This window comes from Pelophylax lessonae (assembly GCF_965119305.1).
Source record: "Pelophylax lessonae genome assembly, chromosome: 2".
NCBI classification, from domain to species: Eukaryota; Metazoa; Chordata; class Amphibia; order Anura; family Ranidae; genus Pelophylax; species Pelophylax lessonae.
Window position 1 is genome coordinate 22,643,468 of NC_138769.1, and position 21,373 is coordinate 22,664,840.

Below are 21,373 nucleotides of genomic sequence, written 5' to 3' on the forward strand. Positions count from 1 at the left end.
CAGTGTTTTGCTGCACCAACATCAATCCTGGGGACATTTTGCTGCACCGATACCAATCCCAGCGGTGTTATGCTGCACCAACATCAATCCCAGGGACATTTTGCTGCACCGATACCAATCCCAGCGGTGTTATGCTGCACCAACATAAATCCTGGGGACATTTTGCTGCACCGATACCAATCCCAGCGGTGTTATGCTGCACCAACATAAATCCTGGGGGCATTTTACTGCACCAAACACCAATCTTGCAGGGGTTTTGCTGCACTGACACCAATCCAGTTTTTTTTTTCAAAGTTTTGGATAGAGTGGAGAAGGATTAGAATAATCTCTGTTAAGTTTTTACTGCTATCTGGGGGTTCTGGTAGGTTCCCCTCACTTGCAGTCCTGCTGACAACATTTTACAAGACAGGAACTCTCCAATAGTAACAGAGAATAAATGGAAAGGAATAAAAATATTTTTCTTTAATAGTGTAGGGAGAGGGTGAACTCGCTGTCTTCTTTGTATTTCTGCCTGTGTCCCTGTTGGTAATCTTCCCTCATTTCCTGTCTGGTGACATCATTGTCCACAGGACAGGAAGTGAGAAGTAATCTGTTTAACTCCTTTACGACCATCGCGCTCCGAGCACAAAGACTGAGCTTGTCAAAGACATAGTAGTAGAGGTTGAATAAAGACAATAGTCCATCCAGTTCAACCTGTGTAGGCGTGTGTGGCTGTAATCATCTCACATAGCCCTGAATGTTCTGATCCTTGAGATGTAAGTCTAAGAGTCTTTTGAAAGCCACCATACTTCCTGCAGAAACCACCTCTTGTGGTAGAGAATTCCACAATCTTGTAGCCCTAACAGTAAAGAACCCCCTGGGTTGCCTGAGGTTAAAACGCTTCTCCTCTAATCGCATTGTATGCCCTCGAGTCCTCATGCAATCCTTGCGACTAAATAGCTTTTTTTCTATGCTGAGATCACCATTGAGATATTTGTAAATTGCTATCATGTCCCCTCTCAGGCGTCTCTTCTCCAGGGAGAATAAATCAAGTGATTGCAGACCCTCTTCATAATTAAGGTCCTCCAATCCCCTAATTAGTTTAGTTGCCCTTCTCTGGACTCTCTCCAGCTCCAACACATCCCTCCTGAGGAATGGTCTCTTGGTCTGGACTAAAGATCCATAGCCGGCGGGACCAGCTTTCGAACATGTGACCAGGACTGTGGTCACACAATCGCCGATCCTTCCCGACACCTAGTGTTCAGAACTATTTAACACCTTCCCTACTACCAGGCAGGTGCAGTGGGCTTTACTGTAATGAGTGGACGTCAAATGACGTCCTCTCAGAAAGCGCCGCTCGCCTAGCGGCGCAATCGGTCACTGGTGTCCATGACTGATCAGTGTACCAGATCACTGCCGGTACCAAGTGACCGCTGTGACCAATCACAGAAGGTCACAAGACACCTGTAAACAATGGATGGCTTCCTTTCATGCCATCCATTGTACACAATAGCTGATAGCTGTGATTGGTCAATGTGATCACATGGTACAGTCACAGCCCATCTGTACCATGTGATTAGCTTTGACCAATCACAGCTAATCACAACAAAACAGATTGAATGAATCAGTTTTATTCAGGAAAATGCTTGGTTATAGCAATGTATTTCACTGCTATAAGCAATCATAATGTGTAAGAAAAAAAAAAAATACTGATAACTTCCCCAGCTTTCCCAGAGTAGTACAATGTTACTAAAGTAACATCATGTTGCTCTGGTCACAGTTTGTTAAAATAAATAAAATTATAATTTTTTTTCGTACTTTTACCAGTCAGTATCCCTGATCACCACCACACCAGTTAAATGATTACTCTGTACTGCACTGGTGACAGTATGTAAAAAAAAAAAAAAAAAAAAAGTTTTTATTTTATTTTATTTATTTTTTTATTCATTTTTCCAAAAAAAATGGGATTTTTGACTCACCGTAAAATCCATTTCTCTGTTGTACATTGACGGACAACACAGCTCCTGATCTTCTTAACCATGGGGTTATACTGCCCCCCACAGGAGTAGGACACAAGGAAAAAAAAAAGAACTTGACTACGCCTAAGGGCAGTCCAAGGAGGTATACTCCTCCCCCTCTCTGCTATAGGTACTCAAAGAACATCAGAGAAATGGATTTAATTCTAAAAAAACAAAAAAAAAAAAATGGATTTTACGGTAAGACAAAAATCCCATTTTCCCTTCCGTTCATTGGCGGACACAGCTCCTGATCTTCTTAACCATTGGAACATCCCAAAGCAGTGTCAAACATGAGGGGTGGGAACAGCAAGAAAAAAAATTCCAAAAGCTAAACCATAGTCAACCAGGTAACAGGAGCTCAACCAAAACAACTGGAGCCCAGCTGAAAAATATTACACCCCCAAAGAGGGAACAAGCCCCCAAAACAACAGCCTGCAAAACCTTGCGGCCAAAAGAAGCATGCGCAGATGCCAACACTTCAACTTTATACATTTTTGTCAAAGTGTGCACCAACAAACAAGTAGCCGCCTTGCACACCTACGTTACTGACGCTATATGACGGAAGGCTCAATAAGCAATAGGCTCCCACGTATGGCGCTTTTCCACTGCATGGAACGTTACGGTTCGGCACGCTTTTGTGCTTTTCCACTGCTGGTACCGCATGGTATAGTGTCGGAACGGTTCGGTACGGTACGGTATAGGTTTGCTTTTCCACTGCATGGAACCGAACGGTACGGTACGGTACGGCTCTGAAAAAAATAGTACCTACTCGATTGTGGTTCCAACAGGTACCAAACTGGTACCATATCCCACAATCCTTTGCATGCAGTCACTACTAGCCACTGATTGGTCAGAGAATTCCACCCACCCCGTTGTTATCCCACCCACTTAACTTTAGTACTACTTTAGTGGAAAAGCAAACCTATACCGTACCGTACCGAACCGTTCCGACACCGTACCATGCGGTACCAGCAGTGGAAAAGCAAACCGGGCCAAGTAGGGCCGAGTAGAGCCGAGCCGGTACTTGCAGTGGAAAAGTGCCAGTAGAGTGTGCCTTCACAGGGAAAGGAGGAAGCAGACTGTTAATCGAATAGGCCTGAGTCACCGTCTGTTTGATCCATCTACAAATGGTTGCAGATGAAGCGGATAGTCCCTTTCGAGGCTTATCCGTAAGCACAAATAGTGAGTCTGACTTCCTAAAAGACTTTGTAGGTACACCCGAATAGCCCGAACCACATCCAAGGAATGCAACACAATTTCCTTAGGATGTTTTGACCTGGGACACAGGGAAGGCAACACAATGTCCTCATTCAGATAGAAATCAGAGACAACCTTTGGAAGGAACGACGGACAGGGGCGAAGAACCACCTTATCTTTGTAAACCAACAAATAAAAGGGGAACGACAAGATCACGCTGCCAATTCCGAAACCCTGCGTGCAGAGGGGATAGCCACAAAAAAGGCCACCTTCTGGAATAGCGTAAGCAGGGGAATCTCCCAAATATTTTTTAAGGGAGGCTCCTGTAGAGCTGAAAGCACCAAGTTGAGATCCCAAGGCGGTAGTGGGGACCGCACTAGTGGAGTCAAATGTCGAACCTAAATAAAAGTATGTACCAGGGAGTGCGTGGCCAAGGGTCATTGAAAGAAGACCGCCAAGGCTAACACCCGGCCCTTAATGGTACTCAAGGCCAATTTCTGCTCAGCCCCCCATTGAAGGAAGGTCAAGACCCAAGCTGCTGAGCGACTCACACCACAAAATGTACACTTTCCATGTATGATGGTAGATCTTCCCAGAAGTAGACTTCCTAGCTTTCCGTAGTGTAGGAATTACTGACCCAGACAAACCTCTGTACCTGGCTTTCAATAGGCAAGCCGTCAAAGCCAGCAACTGTAAAGCAGGATGGAAGATTGTCTCTTGGGACAGCAGATCCTCCCTGAAAGGTAGTCTCCAAGGGACGTTGGCGACCAGCAGCACCAGATCACCGTACCAAGACTGGCGAGGCCAATCCGGGGCCACTAGAATGACCAGAATTCCTTCCGCCTTGATCCTGCGCAAGGCGTAAATCCGACAATACTAGCCCCAGGAGCCCACCAGTGCGTCTGTGGCGTCCGCTAGCGGATTCCGTGACCATGCCACAAACTTGTGCACCTTCCTGTTGAGCCGAGACGCCAACAGATCCACCTTGGGGGTGTGCCCCACCGGAGACACAGCTGATGAAACACCTCAGGATGAAGGGACCACTCCCCTTGGTCCAACGCCACCCGACTGAGATAATCCAAAATAAAGTTAAAGAAGATGCGCTGACCTATAATCAAGATTACTGCACCTGAGACTCCTTGAATACCGGGAGAAATAATGAACCAATATAGAAGTGAAGTACGCCGTCATAAAATCAGTATCACAAAGGAAAAATATATGTGTAAATATATAGTGCAAAATCAATCATAACTCATATAATCATATGCACCAAAACATCAGATAATAATATGTGACAACATATATAACTAAAACGCAATTAAAGTGCAAATAAAACTTGATGCACAGAAAAAAGTTCCAAAGAACGAATAATCCAACACAGTCCAAATAGTGTGATTTTGAATGGCGCTAAGGAAGGCTTGTTCCTTCAAAGTGCTGCATGCATCACCACTGTGCTCAAGTAATAAAAATTGGCCGTATACCAGACCAGAGGGTAAGAACGAAACTCAATCTTGTAGCCGGACCATATCACTTCATGGACCCACTTGTCTTGCACCAAGGAAGTCCATGGGTCCAGAACCCAGCAAAGACGTCCTCCCACCCCAGGCACGGGTGAGGGTGCACCTTCATGCAGAAGGAGCTTTGTCTGCGAGTCCCAGAGAAGCCCACTTTAGACTTGCCAAACCAACGTCGCTTGGATCCTCCCGAAGAGGCCTTGAAAGGCTTTGAACCCTTGTCAGCCGATCCTGAGGGACGAAAAAAACTTCCTGTGAGCCGAGAAGGATGGGCCATGTCTGCGACGAGGTTCCTTACCCTTACTAGCCTGCAGAATAAAGGTGCGCCCCCCCCGTGAGACTCTTAATGATGTCATCCAGGGTAACACCAAACAGGCGATCTCCCGGAAACGGAAGATCAGTTAAGACTTTTTTTTTAGAGGTCTGGTCTGCAGACCAATATTTGAGCCACAAAACATGCCTAAGGACCACTGTCGAAACAGACAGTCTAGAAATCAGGGTAGCCGCATCCAAAGAGGCATCACAGATAAACTGTAGCTCCTGGACTAACTGGTCTGCCAGCTCTGCAAAGGCAGGGGGAAGTTGCTCACCCTGCAGATCATAGCATAAAAGCTTAGCCCACTCGGTCAGAGTTTGTGACACCAGGGCAATGGTGAAGACCGGTCTGAGTATCGAGCAAGCCACAGTGAACATACTGCAGGCCACAGCCTCCGCCTTTCTGTCAGCCAGATCCTTAAAAGCCAGCAATTCTTCTACCAGAAATATGGTTGCCTCATTCAACCTGGAAACTGTGGGGTCCACCACCGGTGGAACAGTCCATTTCTTAAGAAGGGACTCTTTAACCACTTGCCGACTGCGCACAGTATATTTACTGCGGCAGTCGGCCCCGGCCAGGCAGAGTGAAGTAGATCTACGTCGCTCCCCTGTCACTCCTTCTAGAGCCAATAGCGGGCGAGCGCGCGCCCGCCGAGGCTCGTTCACGGAGGAGTGCGGGAGTGTGACTGGCGGACCCGATGTCCGCCGGTCACACTACGATCGCCGGTACAGCGGGAGAAAGACAGAGGGGCCTATGTAAACAAGCCGCCTGTTAGTTCTCCCTGTGTAAAAATGAAGATCAGACGGTTCTACTATGTAGAACCGTTGATCTTTGTTTTTACACCAATAGCAATGTCCCACTACAGTTAGAAGCACGCCCCTAGGACACACTTAACCCCTCCCTGTCCAATTCTGTTTACCCCTTCCCTGCCAGTGTCATTTTTGCAGTAACAGTGCATATATATAGCACTGATTACTGCAGTAATGTCACTGGTACCCCCATAAGTGTCAAAAATGTCAGTCAAGGGTCCGATCTGTCCGCCGCAATGTCGCAGTACCGCAAAAAAAAAAAAAAAAAAAAAAAAAAAAAAAAAATCGCAGATCGCCGCCATTACTCGTTAAAAAAAAAAACACCAAAAATGACAAAAATCTTTCCCTTTGTTAGTAAACGCGATAACTTTTGCGCAAACCAATCAAAATACGCTTTTTGCAATTTTTTTTACCAAACATAGGTAGCGTAAAACAAATTGGCCAAAAATGTTAAAAAATTTTGATTTTTACATTTTTTTTGGGGGAATTTCATATAAAAAAAAGTGAAAAATATTGCTATTTTTGCAAAAATTACGCTCTTTTTTTGTTTATAGCGCGTGATCAAAAAATTGCACAGGTGATCAAATACCACCAAAAGAAAGCTCTGTTTGTGGGAAAAAAAGGACATGAAATTCGTTTAGGTACAGCGTCGCACGACCGTGCATTTGTCCGTTAAAGTCACGCAGTAAAAAATCGCAAAAAAACCCCTGGTCTTTTAGCAGGAAAATCCTCTGGTGGTAAAGTGGTTAAAGGGGTACTTCATTGTAAATCGCTTAGTGACCACAAAGGGACGTTTTGGACGTTCCCACTCTTTTGAGACCAATCTATCAAAATAGGAAGGAAGCGGAAACACCTTTGCCACTATAGACGGCTTGAGTGCCAAAGGGAACTGGTGCCTCTGACGCAGCTTCATCTGCGTCCTCCATTTTAAAGTCTCACGCACAGACACAATCAATCAGTGCGTCCACCAGCGCCATTTCGTGCGTGGCTACAGGAGTGGAGGAATAATCCTCACTATCTGAAAACTCAAGGTGTTAGGCCACAGACCTCTCAGGGCAGGCCCCACCCATGGCAGCCAGATTAGATTCAGGATCTGAGGAGACAGATGAAGCAGGGGAAGACGGTGGGTGCTTTTTACTACCCCGCTACCCAAAAGCCATCTCCACCTGGAACACAAAGGACTCCAGGACTGCCGTCAGTGCATCAATGGATGGTTGGGACCCGGAGGGCCCCGCAGGCTCTGAGAGGGGTCAAGTGGGAAAATGTGCTCCAAGGACTCCATGAGAAATAAGGGTACCCCACAAAAGTGCAAAAAGACACCACCCGGTCGCCAGCCACAGAGCACCCCCTGATCATGCAACCGAGAGAGGGCGAGGACCCCACCAGACTCCCCACCAGGCAGTCACCGGCAGCACCAGGATTAAAGTACTCTGGGAAGGAAAGAGGCCTAGAAGTCAGCACCAGGGGATAAGGGGCTCCCACAACTAAAATGGCCACCCAGAAGGTGCCACAGTAATGATTGCCAATCATTTCAATGCCGGACTAACGCAAAACGGCCGCAGCGGCTACACAAACATGGCCACCAGCCTATACAGAAAATAGGCTACAACAAAATTGCGGCTCTACAAGGCTCCCAGGGACCCAGGAGGGATCTCTGGGCCCAAGCAAGACACAAAACAAGAAGGGGGGGGCCATGGCAAGAGTTCCAACCAGGTACAGCCCCCCCAAAGTAGTTCTCCTGGTCGCCGGCGGCACATCCTCCCCGTCCCCATCACCAGTACAGCACCCAGCCCCAGGAGGTAGTGAGACCACCATACGACCCCAGTATAGGTGGACGGGGATGGGGGTGGCAGAGAGGGGGGGATAGATGACCCACAGGACCATCAGAGTCAAGGGGAGGGCCTAACGGGAAGGAGGGGAACCCGGGGGTCCAACCGTCCCAAGGAGGGGCCCGCGTCCACCCCAAAACACTCCAGGAGGAGAGTGGGGATAGCTACTCACGATACCAGGAACCAGGCGGGCACCGCTCCAGACAGAACCTCCTCACCATCGAAATGGGGGACTGTCGGCCAGGAGGAACGCTGCAACGCAGGCTGAGACCTGGTCGTATGTGACTTCACGAGGCGTCCAACTCGCAGGCCCGCCCCCATCCGGTGGGGCTTTGTCGCAGCCCACCTAGCGTGGAGCTGAGGTCAGCGCGCGCACGCTGGCCAGACTGGGGTGACCACTTGATCTAGATTATCCAGCCCATTGCCCAGTCCAGCAGTTGATTGTAGATCTCGCAGGAAAAAAACAGGAGAAAAAAATCTAAAAAGGAAAAAAATTGCCAGGATCAGAGATCCCAGCAAAGAACTAGGTCCTTACTCCTGACTAGGTAGAAAAAAAACGGAGTACCTATAGCAGAGAGAAGGAGTATACCCCCTGGGACTGCCCATAGGCATAGTCAAGTTCTTTTTATGCCTAGTGGCCTACTCCTGTAGGGGGCAGTATAACCCAATGGTTAGGAATATCAGGAGCTGTGTCCATCAACGAACGAAAAGAGAAATTATGACAAAAAAATTGCAACTTAAAAAAGCCACCATGCCTACTAAATTCCTACTAAATGCCTTGGACTGTCTATTTTCCAAAAAGGGGTCATTTAGGGGATATTTATACTGTCTTTGCATTTTAGGGCCTCAAGAAATGTGAGTTTGGACTAAATTTATGAAGAACAAATGTTGCAGAATTTTATAAATGTTAAAAGTCTTTTTTTCAATTATTTAGCAAAAAAAAAAAAAAACCCAGTGGTGAATAAATTCCAGCAAAAAGATAGCTCTATTTGTGTGAACAAAATGATGACATTTAGTTTGGGCACAGTGCTGCATGACAGCGCAATTGTCATTTAAAGTGTGACAGCGCTGAAAGCTGAAATTTGCCTGGGCAGGAAGGGGGTAAAAGTGCCCGGTGTTGAAGTAGTTAAAGGGAAGCTGGGGCGGGTAGGAAAGGGGTTAATAAAGCTCTGTACAGCAGTTAAAAACCCAACAGCCTAATAACCCTTTCCATACTCTTTCTGAAATGAGTTAGTCCCCTTTAACACAGGGCGGATTCCATTCTGATTATCAGGGGATCAGCTCACAGATCAGGACGGGCAGATGACACATGGTTGGCTGTGAGTAAACTGATCTCCTTCCTTTATTTTAAGCAGACCGGATTGGTCGTGGAGATAGGTGGGTATAAACAGACGCAAGCCCGTTTACATCTGCCAGTCTATAGAAATGCATGGACCTTCCAAACAGGTCCGCCTGAAAAGCTGACAGGTGGACCCAATCGGAACGCCTGTCTGGAAGGGGCCTTTACACACACTTGTTCCTCCATGGAGTATTACTCGCCTACCTGTTTTGATCCCGGAGCTCGGTTTCCATTTTTTGGGTCTCTCTTTCCAGCTTTTGTGACCACACGTGTTGCTTCCATGCACGGAATGTCCTCAACTGAAGCTTCCAGTCTGCCAGTGCCCGGGCTTTGCCCATCTTCACCCGCCGCTCCAGGACCAGCTTATACCAGGAAGAGAAATACTTCTGTAAGCACTGGAAAAAAGAGGAGCGATGTGAGATCGGAGGCCTGATTGGATCAGTACCCTAATGATGACATCTGTAGCTTACTCTAGTCCAGAGGTCCCCAAACTCTAAACAAAAGGGCCAGTTTAGTGTCCTTCAGGCTTTAGGGAGGCTGGGCTGTTGCCAGAGGGAGCAGAACATCCCCCAGAGTCAGTCAGTGGGAGTAAAAAACAAAAAATACATACCACTCTCATATCAGCGGGAGGAATAGTGCCCCATCATTGGTATCAATGGGAAGGAACAGTGTCCCATCATTGGTGTCAGTGGGAGGAATAGTGCCCCATCATTGGTATCAGTGGGATGAATAGTGCCCCATCATTGGTATCAGTGGGATGAATAGTACCCCATCATTGGTGGCAGTGGGAGGAATAGTGCCCCATCATTGGTATCAGTGGGAGGAATAGTGCCCCATCATTGGTATCAGTGGGATGAATAGTACCCCATCATTGGTGGCAGTGGGAGGAATAGTGCCCCATCATTGGTATCAGTGGGAGGAATAGTGCCCCATCATTGGTATCAGTAGGAGGAATAGTGCCCCATCATTGGTATCAGTGGGATGAATAGTACCCCATCATTGGTGGCAGTGGGAGGAATAGTGCCCCATCATTGGTATCAGTGGGAGGAATAGTGCCCCATCATTGGTATCAGTGGGATGAATAGTGCCCCATCATTGGTGTCAGTGGGATGAATAGTGCCCCATCATTGGTGTCAGTGGGATGAATAGTGCCCCATCATTGGTGTCAGTGGGATGAATAGTGCCCCATCATTGGTGGCAGTGGGAGGAACAGTGTCCCATCATTGGTGTCAGTGGGAGGAATAGTGCCCCATCATTGGTGTCAGTGGGAGGAATAGTGCCCATCATTGGTGGCAGTGGGAGGAACAGTGTCCCATCATTGGTGTCAGTGGGAGGAATAGTGCCCCATCATCAGTATCAGTGGGAGGAATAGTGCCCCATCATTGGTGTCAGTGGGATGAATAGTGCCCCATCATTGGTGTCAGTGGGATGAATAGTGCCCCATCATTGGTGTCAGTGGGAGGAATAGTGCCCTATCATTGGTGTCAGTGGGAGAAATAGTGCCCCATCATTGGTGTCAGTGGGATGGATAGTGCCCCATCATTGGTGGCAGTGGGAGGAATAGTGTCCCATCATTGGTGTCAGTGGGAGGAATAGTGCCCCATCATTGGTGTCAATGGAAGGAATAGTACCCTATTATTGGTGTCAGAGGGAGGAATAGTGCCCCATCACTGGTGTCAGAGGGAGGAATAGTGTCCCATCATTGGTCTCAGTGGGAGGAATAGTGCCCCATCACTGGTGTCAGAGGGAGGAATAGTGCCCCATCATTGGTGTCAGTGGGAGGAATAATGCCCCATCATTGGTATCAGTGGGAGGGAGGATTAGTGCAACATATAAGTAGGAGAAATATTGCCTCATTGTTTATGTCAGCGGGAATAATAGTGCCCCATCACTTGGAGGAATTATGCCACATTGATTGTATGCATGGAGGGAATAGTGCCCCCTAAGGACTAAATAAAAGCAAGCATAGAGCAGCATCCAGGCCACAGGCCACACTTTGGAGACTATTTCTCTAGTCCATCATTTCTCGACCTTTGTGTCACAGAGTGACCCTTGGAATCATTTTCTGGGAACGCCTGCCTAAAATAATGATGCCCACAGCTCATGGAACATTTGTGTGATCAGTAAGTTGTAGGAATGAAGAAGGAGGGGTACCTGTAGTGGTGCACATGACCAATTTAGACAGGAGACAATTATCCCACCAGAATGTCATGCCAGCACTAAAAACTGACCCAAGCCCATCGTAGGTAATCTTTAGGATTCCTCACCCTGTGATTGTCAGCATAAACCTGGCTAAGCAGCTCTTGGATCCTGGCCTGCCTCTCCCGGGTTCTTCTCTCAGACTCCAGCTCCTGGACCCCTTGCTGTACATGGACCGTCTCCTGCATCTTCTTACTCTCCTGCTGCTGTCTCTTCCACTCTCTGCACACAAACACAACAAACATATAAGAGGCAATACATGGGCAGATATAGCAGCAAAAACATCTTATGGGAACTTTTCAGTCTTATCCACAAGTGATTAGACCCAAACCTGGGATTTAAAATCTGACCTCCAGTCAGAGGCGTAACTAGAACCTTCAGGGCCCCCGGTGCAAGAAACCATGAAGGGCCCCCCGGATCCCTGGCCCTTCCCTTCAAGCCTGGGGCTCTTTCCACTGATCCTGGGGCCCTTTACTCCCATTGCGGGGCCCATTATTACTTTGCCGCAGCGGGACCCTTTCACAGGTTCTGCAGTGGGCTCCCTTCCTGCCATCTTGGGGCCTCCCCACAGTGGTGGAATGCCAGGGCCCGGTTACAAGTGTGACCTTTGCAATCCTGGAAGTTCACCCACTGGAGTCAGTATTTTTTATTTTTTTGGTATTTTATTTATTATTATTATTTTTTTATCATTTTATTTAATTTTTTTACAATGTGACTGACTATGACTCTGTCCATTCAGAAAAGGAAGGAGCTGGTAAATTACATATTTACCGACCCCTTCCTGGTTCTCTATTGTGACACATCCCTGGCAGCAGCCGGCAGGAGAGGGGAGGGAGCACAGTGGGGGGGGGGGACCAGGGGAGCACACAGGGGCCCAGAGACAGCAGAACACAAGTGAACTGGATAGGAGGAGTGGCGGGGGCAGCATACAGAGGAACCAATCTCCTCCATTTTTCTCCTGCAGCTATAGGAGGAAAAAGGAGGACAGTGATTTCTCTACGTGCTGCCCCCGCCGCCCCTCCTATCCAGGTGTACAGGGGGGCCGCACAGCCCCCTGGAGCATGGGGCCCAGATGCAATTGCAACTCCTGTAGTTACGCCCCTGCCTCCAGCCTTCCCTTCAGTCTTCCACATTTTTACAGACTCCTCTCTTGTACTGAAAATGCTTGCTGTGATTTCACTGCACACTGTGAGCTTTTCACAATGTGAATTAGAAGCTGCAACACGTTAGATAGAGCCCATCTCAATTCCTCAATAGAGGACATTCAGCATTATCTACCATCTACCTGACTGCCCCTGGCCCACCCCTTTCATTCATTGGATTTTACTTATTTCAATCATAAAGGCTCAACATGACCTATAGCAGCCTGCAGGAAGATGAATCCAGCCTAGGAACGCCCACAAACTAACTTCCTTTGATATGGTGACAACTCCCTTTCTTCTGCAGTGAATTCACTACAGTGTTGTTACCCCAGCTGCTGCAGCAGCTACTAAGATATTGCCATTGTCTTGATAGCGCTATCAGTGAACAGCCACACCTAGCTCTACCCATCGCCCTTAAGCTAGACAACATATTGCTCTATCTGCAGGCCCTTAAGGAAATGATGCAGCAACCTTGCTAGGTCGCTCTTACCTCTCCAGCACCGTCTAGCAGGGTGCAGGAGAAATGCACCTTACTGATTGTATTTACCGCTAAAAAGTGACATCAATGTGCCCTAAAATTCCCTATTTATTACTCGGAGGGGACAAAATATATGGGCTTTAATTATTGCTTAACCACTTCTGGAGCGGAAGTATTTGTCCCATTAATGACCAGGCCATTTTTTGCGATTCGGCACTGCGATGCTTTAACGGACAATTGCGCGGTCCTGCCCAAATAAAATTGATGTCCTTTTTTTCCCCACAAATAGAGCTTTCTTTTGGTGGTATTTGATCCCCTCTGCAATTTTTAATTTTTTTGCGCTATAAACAAAAAAAGGGGCGACAATTCTAAAAAGAAAAAAACAATATTTTTCACATTTTGTTATATAACATTCCCCCCAAAAAAATATTTAAAATTGAACATTTTTCATCCTTTTAGGCCAATTTGTTTTCTGCTAAATATTTTTGGTAAAAAAAAAAAAAAAAAAAAACACAATCAGCTTATTTTGATTGGTGTGCGCAAACGTTATCGCATCTACAAACTAGGGGAAAGATTTATGCAATTTTTTTAATTTATTTTTTTTACTAGTAATGGCTGCAATCAGCGATTTTTTGCAGGACTGCGACATTGCGACGGACAGATCGTACTCCTAACTGACATTTTTGACACTTTTGGGGGGACCAGTGACATTACTACAGTAATCAGTGCTAAAATATGCACTGTTACTGTAATAATGACATTGGCAGGGAAGGGGTTAACCTAGTGGGTGATCAAAGGGTTAATTGTGAGCCTAGGGGAGTGTTTTCTAACTGGGGGGGGGGGGGGGGGGACTTGTGAAATGATTAGAGAGACCTGTGATCCTATATAGGAGGATCACAGGAGATCATTTCAGAGAGAACAACAGTCAGCTGTGTTTACAACAGCAGACCGTTGTTCTCTCTCAGCGGGGAGCGATTGCAGGTGCCCAGTGGCTATTGCCGCCACCGGTCCTGTGGACTGGCATCCCCGCTGCTTAGTGGGGGCGGGAGCGTGCCGCCAGCCCCCCAGCGCCACTCCCTTGAACCGACGTACCTGTATGTCGATTCGCGCAGCGGAGCCAGCCTGCCACAATATATATGCGGCGGGCGGTCGGGAAGTGGTTAATGAATTACCCAATGAGCCCCTGTCATAATTTGGCCGAAATCGGTATTAAAGTGTTACCAAACCCACAACAGTAAAATCAGTCTGTATACGGTATACTCACTGTGGAACCTAAGGGGTTAATCCTCTGCATTGTTTAAAAAGGCTGTTTGACCCTGTCTTCTCTGATCCTCTCCTTCTCCCACTGTCCCCAATCAATCTCCTGATAAGATAGAGCCCTAGGAGGCACTTTGCACATGCTCAGTTTGGTGTGTATTGCTAGAAAAATATTTCTTTGGGTGGGGGGGTGGGGGGGTGGGGGGGGGGGAGTGTGCATGTGATCAGCACAGGGTCAATCAGACACATCCAGACGGAGGGTCAGGGGTCATGCAGCCTCATAGGACAGTCAGAGGAGAATTTAAACTCCTCCTACAAGCTTTAACCAGACACTGATAGAAGTCACAACACTGCTATATACTGCTGATGAGAAAAAGGTATTTAGCAGTTTATATTTACGAAAATAATTGCATTTCCATGTTCTGTGTACTGCGGGAGACCAGATATAGTGACTGCAGGCTCCTGGGGAGACCAGATATAGTGACTGCAGGCTCCTGGGGAGACCAGATATAGTGACTGCAGGATCCTGGGGAGACCAGATATAGTGAATGCAGGCTCCTGGGGAGAGCAGATATAGTGAATGCAGGCTCCTGGGGAGAGCAGATATAGTGAATGCAGGCTCCTGGGGAGACCAGATATAGTGAATGCAGGCTCCTGAGGAGAGCAGATATAGTGAATGCAGGCTCCTGGGGACACCAGATATAGTGACTGCAGGCTCCTGGGGAGACCAGATATAGTGACTGCAGGCTCCTGGGGAGACCAGATATAGTGAATGCAGGCTCCTGGGGAGACCAGATATAGTGACTGCAGGATCCTGGGGAGACCCGATATAGTGAATGCAGGCTCCTGGTGAGACCAGATATAGTGACTGCAGGCTCCTGGGGAGACCATATATAGTGACTGCAGGCTCCTGGGGAGACCAGATATAGTGACTGCAGGATCCTGGGGAGACCAGATATAGTGAATGCAGGCTCCTGGGGAGAGCAGATATAGTGAATGCAGGCTCCTGGGGAGACCAGATATAGTGAATGCAGGCTCCTGAGGAGAGCAGATATAGTGAATGCAGGCTCCTGGGGAGAGCAGATATAGTGAATGCAGGCTCCTGGGGAGACCAGATATAGTGAATGCAGGCTCCTGGGGAGACCAGATATAGTGAATGCAGACTCCTGGGAAGACCAGATATAGTGAATGCAGGCTCCCGGGGAGGCCAGATATAGTGAATGCAGGCTCCTGGGGAGAGCAGATATAGTGAATGCAGGCTCCTGGGGAGAGCAGATATAGTGAATGAAACAAACAAAAATAAAATTCCCAGTTCAATTTGCCAACCAGTCTGCTTACCAACCAAATTAACCTGTCTAACAGTTTGCGTCAAAACAGGGGTTTAGTTAGCACACATTTGCAAACGTATGTGAAAGCTGCAGGGCCACTCCACGGCTCCCTGTATTACCTGCAGTCCTAGCTCTAATGAATTTATAGGAGTCTTCACAGTGGAAGCACATGCAAGCTAATGGATAGATAGGGGGCAGGTGAGCCTGGAGGTGGCCCATCCCTCCTGAAAGGTAATTGGGGGCATAATGGAAGCCCAGCTGATAGTATTACAGCAAAGGCATCAAGTATGTCCACTCACCAGTACACATTAACAACAAAGAAAATGGCCTCTGCCCCCACCTATAACTGGCCTTCATAGCAAAGAACACATGGAAGGGCAACGCACATGAGACAAACAAAAATAAAATTCCCAGTTCAATTTGCTGTGAAGTGGCCCTGCAGCTTTCACATGCATTTGCAAATGTGTGCTAACTAAACCCCTGTTTTGACGCAAACTGTTAGACAGGTTAATTTGGTTGGTAAGCAGACTGGTTGGCAAATTGAGCTGGGAATTTTATTTTTGTTTGTTTCATGTGCGTTGCCCTTCCATGTGTTCTTTGCTATGAAGGCCAGTTATAGGTGGGGGCAAAGGCCATTTTCTTTGTTGCAGATATAGTGAATGCAGGCTCCTGGGGAGAGCAGATATAGTGAATGCAGGCACCTGGGGAGACCAGATATAGTGAATGCAGGCACCTGGGGAGACCAGATATAGTGACTGCAGGCTCCTGGGGAGACCAGTTATAGTGACTGCAGGCTCCTGGGGAGACCAGATATAGTGAATGCAGGCTCCTGGGGAGACCAGATATAGTGAATGCAGGCTCCTGGGGAGACCAGATATAGTGACTGCAGGCTCCTGGGGAGACCAGATATAGTGAATGCAGACCCCTGGGGAGATCAGATATAGTGAATGCAGGCTCCTGGGGAGACCAGATATAGTGAATGCAGGCACCTGGGGAGACCAGTTATAGTGACTGCAGGCTCCTGGGGAGACCAGTTATAGTGACTGCAGGCTCCTGGGGAGACAAGATATAGTGAATGCAGGCTCCTGGGGAGACCAGATATAGTGAATGCAGGCTCCTGGGGAGACCAGATATAGTGAATGCAGACTCCTGGGGAGAGCAGATATAGTGAATTCAGGCTCCCGGGGAGAGCAGATATAGTGAATGCAGGCTCCTGGGGAGACCAGATATAGTGAATGCAGGCTCCTGGGGAGACCAGATATAGTGAATGCAGGCTCCTGGGGAGACCAGATATAGTGAATGCAGGCTCCTGGGGAGACCAGATATAGTGAATGCAGACCCCTGGGGAGACCAGATATAGTGACTGCAGGCTCCTGGGGAGACCAGATATAGTGAATGCAGGCTCCTGGGGAGAGCAGATATAGTGACTGCAGGCTCCTGGGGAGACCAGATATAGTGAATGCAGGCTCCTGGGTTTAGTAACACTTTAATGTCCCGCCTCTCTAATGAAGGATTTAAATGTGCCTCCTTTTGTAGCTTAAAATGAGTGTAAACCCCATTAGAACTACTTATTGCATTAAATAAGACTCTAAAAATAACTGGCCGTAAACCGTATCACTTGAAATCCCTTTTTTTTCCCTATATCGTCATGTTATGTAAAACGTGTACCTCTGCGCCCCGATAGTGGGACATAGGTTCGTTTCAGCATATGGCGAGGCTCTGAGCCCGTGCTTTGTATAAGAACACATGACTGGCGTCCCTCTAGACGTGCATGCTCCTCCCTGCTGGCCACTTGGTGTTGCAGACTTTAGCTGTGCAATCTGCTCATCGGTTGCTTGATTACATTCTATCAGATCTGCTTCTAAACAGATATAAACAAATTGCAAATTGCACAACTAATGTCTGAAACACTCAGTGGCCAGTAGGGAGGAATGTGCACATCTACAGGGATGCAGGAATGTGTTCTTTCATATAATGCTTGGGCTGAGAGCAGAGCATAACTTCCTCCCAGAGGAAAACTGTGGGATGAGTGGCAAAGCTGAAGATGGGGAATCACCTGGTATAGCGTTGGCACTCTGATTAGGGAAGTCCAGGGAAATTACAGAACCAACCAGATATTTACTAAGACTATAGTAATTAAAGAAATGTTGAGCACACAGTAAGAGCAGCTGTCTTTAGAGCCAATGGCACAACCACATTTTACATGAGTATGACGTCATAGAGCCCTGTACATGACTATGACATCATAGAGCCCTGTACACAAGTATGACATCATAGAGCCCTGTAAACGAGTATGATGACATAGAGCCCTGTACACGAGTATGATGTCATAGAGCCCTGTACACGAGTATGATGTCATAGAGCCCTGTACACGAGTATGATGTCATAGAGCCCTGTACACGACTATGACCTCATAGAGCCCTGTACACGAGTATGATGTCATAGAGCCCTGTACACGAGTATGATGACATAGAGCCCTGTACACGAGTATGACATCATAGAGCCCTGTACACGAGTCTGATGTCATAGAGCCCTGTACACGAGTCTGATGTCATAGAGCCCTGTACACGAGTCTGATGTCATAGAGCCCTGTACAAGAGTATGACGTCATAGAGCCCTGTACACGAGTATGACATCACAGAGCCCTGTACACGAGTATGACATCATAGAGCGCTGTACCGGGGAAAAAAAGGTCTCCTGTCCTGCCAGACAGTGCTGTGCTGTGTAGCAGAGCTGTTTAACCATAGGACCGGATGGACAAAATTTTAAATCTTTTGGCAGGCAAAATAGTTCCCACACACACTATATTACCAAAAGTATTGGGACGCCTGCCTTTACACGCACGTAAATTTTAATGGCATCCCAGTCTTAGTCCGTAGGGTTCAATATTGAGTTGGCCCACCCTTTGCAGCTATAACAGCTTCAACTCTTCTGGGAAGGCTGTCCACAAGGTTTAGGAGTGTGTCCTTTTTTTTTTTTTTTTTTTTTTTTTTTGGGAATGTTATAAAGCAGAATGTGAAAATAATTTTTATTTTTTTTTTTTTTCAAAATTGTTGCTATTTTTTTGTTTATAGCGCAAAAAATAAAAATCGCACAGGTGATTAAATACCACCAAAAGAAAGCTCTATTTGTTGGGAAAAAAGGACGTCAATTTTGTTTAGGTACAGCGTCGCACGACCACGCAATTATGCGTTAAAGTAACGCAGTGCCGAATCGCAAAATAGGGCCTGGTCAGGAAGAGGGGTAAAATCATGCGGGGCTGAAGTGGGTAAAATGTCATGATGTCGGCAAGAATCTCTCTTACAGTTTCCTGGCCTCCTCCATGACTCTTCGGCGTTCGTTCATCTCTTTGCGCAGTTTCACCACCTCTCTCTGGATCTCCTCCTCCTCCTTCTTGGCCTTTAAGGCTTTCTTTTTGCTCTCCTCCTGGACCAGCAGCTGGGCCTGAGCCAGAGCCGTCTTCTTCATGGCCCTCTCCTGCTTTTGCTTCTCCAGCGCCTTCTGCCGCTGAGCCCGGTTCTCCTTCACCTGCACAGATCATACCAACAGCATGTCAGTACAAACAGCACAGTCAGAAGTTTTACAAGATGGTTTTCCATTGGAAGAATATAAGAAGATTCTGTAACACTGTTGCCCTAAATACTGCACACACTAAAGCAAGGGTGTCAAATTCAATTTCATCAAAGGCCGCATCAGCATTATGGTTGCCCTCAGAGGGCCAGTTGTACCTGACTATATACACTATATACACTTATCCAGGGCTTTTTTTTTTTTTTTTTTACTCAGAGAACAGGTGCAGGAACTCATATACATATAACCATATGAAGATCTTTTTTCTCCTCTTTAACCACTTCCCGCCCGCCCTATAGGCGTTTGACGTCGGGAAAGTGGTTGCATTATCCTGACCGGACGTCATATGACGGCAGCAGGATAATGCGCTCTGCGCGCTCCCCGGGGGGCGCGCAGAGCGGCGATCGGTGATGCGGCGTGTCAGTCTGACTCCCCGCATCTTTGTTCTCGGTAAAGAGCCTACTAACGTAGGCTCTTTACCATGTGACCAGCCGTGTCCAATCACGGCTGGTCACATAGAAAACAGGAAGAGCCGTTGATCGAGTAAAGGAGCCCCGAACGGCGGCTCCTGTCGGCACTGGTAATCAGATCATTGATTACCAGTGCAGACCCTCGGGGAGGTGCCACTAGAACCACCAGGGATGCCCACCCATGACCCCAGGGATGCCCACTATGGCCACCAGGGATGGTAATCAGGGCTCAGGGAGCCCCCCATTGCCCTCCCCATCAGTGCTGCCCACCAGTGCCCTCCCCATCAGTGCTGCCCACCAGTGCCCATCATTGCCATCTATCAGTGCCGCCCACCAGTGCCCATTATTGCCCACCAGTGCCGCCTATCAGTGCTGATCAGTGCAGCCTAGCAGTGCCCACCAGTGCCGCCTATCAGTGCCCATCAGTGCTGCCTGTCAATGCCACCTATCAGTGCCCATCAATGCCGCCTATCAGTGCCCAGCAGTGCCGCCTATCAGTGCCCACCAATGCTGCATATCAGTGCTACCTATCAGTGCCACATATCAGTGCCACCCCATCCGTGTCACCCCATCAGTGCCACCCCATCCGTGTCATCCCATCCGTGTCACCCCATCCGTGCCACCCCATCCGTGTCATCCCATCCGTGTCACCCCATCAGTGCCACCCCATCAGTGCCACCCCATCAGTGCCACCCCATCCGTGTCATCCCATCCGTGTCACCCCATCCGTGCCACCCCATCCGTGTCATCCCATCCGTGTCACCCCATCAGTGCCACCCCATCAGTGCCACCCCATCCGTGTCATCCCATCCGTGTCACCCCATCAGTGCCACCCCATCAGTGCCACCCCATCAGTGCAGGAAAAAACGTATTTATTTACAAAATTGTATAACAAACAAAAACAACTTTTTTTTCAAACTTTTCGGTCTTTTTTTTATTTGTTTAGCAAAAAAGAAAAAACCTTGTGGTGATCAAATACCATCAAAAGAAAGCTCTATTTGTGGGGGGAAAATGACAAATTTGGTGTAGGTACAGTGTTGCATGACCACGCAATTGTCATTCAAAATGCAACACCGCTAAAAGGTGAAAATTGGCCTGGGCAGGAAGGGGGTGAAATTGCTCTGTATTGAAGTGGTTAAATGGGATTTTTAGAGCAATTATGTAATCACATGTATATAAAAAATATATTTGATTGTTCACAAGAATAAAAATTCAAGTTAGACTTACCGGTAACTTGTTTTCCAATAGTCTTTAAGGACAGCACCTTGAGAGATGGCTCCTCCCTCTCACCAACAGGAAACACCCCATCCACCAGATTTTAAAAGGAGGCTCCTCCCACCATTCGTCAGTTGTAGAAGAGTACCTTCAGCCCATGCTGGAACACATAAACAGATATGATTAATCACAGCAAAATTTATATAATAGGGCGGGGCACCTGCTGTCCTTAAAGACTATTGGAAAAAAAGTTACCGGTAAGTCTAACTTGAATTTTCCATAAACGTCTTTCAGGACAGCACCTTGAGAGGATTATCGAGACTTACTTAGCTTAGGGACGGACCACAGCCTGAAGGACCTTTCTGCCAAAAGCCTGATCCCCAGCTGCCAAAAGGTCCAACCTATAATGTCGTGCAAACGTAAAGTAACTTGACCACGTAGCCGCCTTGCTGATCTGATCTGGAGTGGCACCAGCTTTCTCTGCCCATGTAGTGGCTAGAGCTCTAGTAGAGTGAGCAATCTGGCAATAGACCCCTTTGATGCCTGGGACCTTTCTTGTTGCCAGAAAAAAGGACAAAAAGAGAATTTGAAGATCTAAATTCCTTAGTAACCTCTAGGTAGTGTATTAGAATTCTTCTTACGTCTAGGTTATGAAAACGTCTTTCCTCATCTCCTAATGGATTAGGACAGAAGGTCGGTAAAACAATATCTTG

General features: G+C 47.4%; 1 protein-coding gene across 2 annotated transcripts in view; it reads right to left on the reverse strand.

Annotated features, from left to right (window-relative positions):
- The window catches only part of CCDC191 (coiled-coil domain containing 191), an 87,046-nt gene that overhangs the window by 35,958 nt on the left and 29,715 nt on the right, over positions 1-21,373 (reverse strand). For both annotated transcript variants that reach the window (XM_082245472.1, XM_082245471.1), the window contains exons 6-8: positions 18,710-18,933; positions 11,269-11,422; positions 9,206-9,396 (exon numbers count right to left, since the gene is read on the reverse strand). In XM_082245472.1, the coding sequence (XP_082101598.1) occupies positions 9,206-9,396; positions 11,269-11,422; positions 18,710-18,933 (569 nt within the window). The remainder of the gene's footprint in view (positions 1-9,205; positions 9,397-11,268; positions 11,423-18,709; positions 18,934-21,373) is intronic.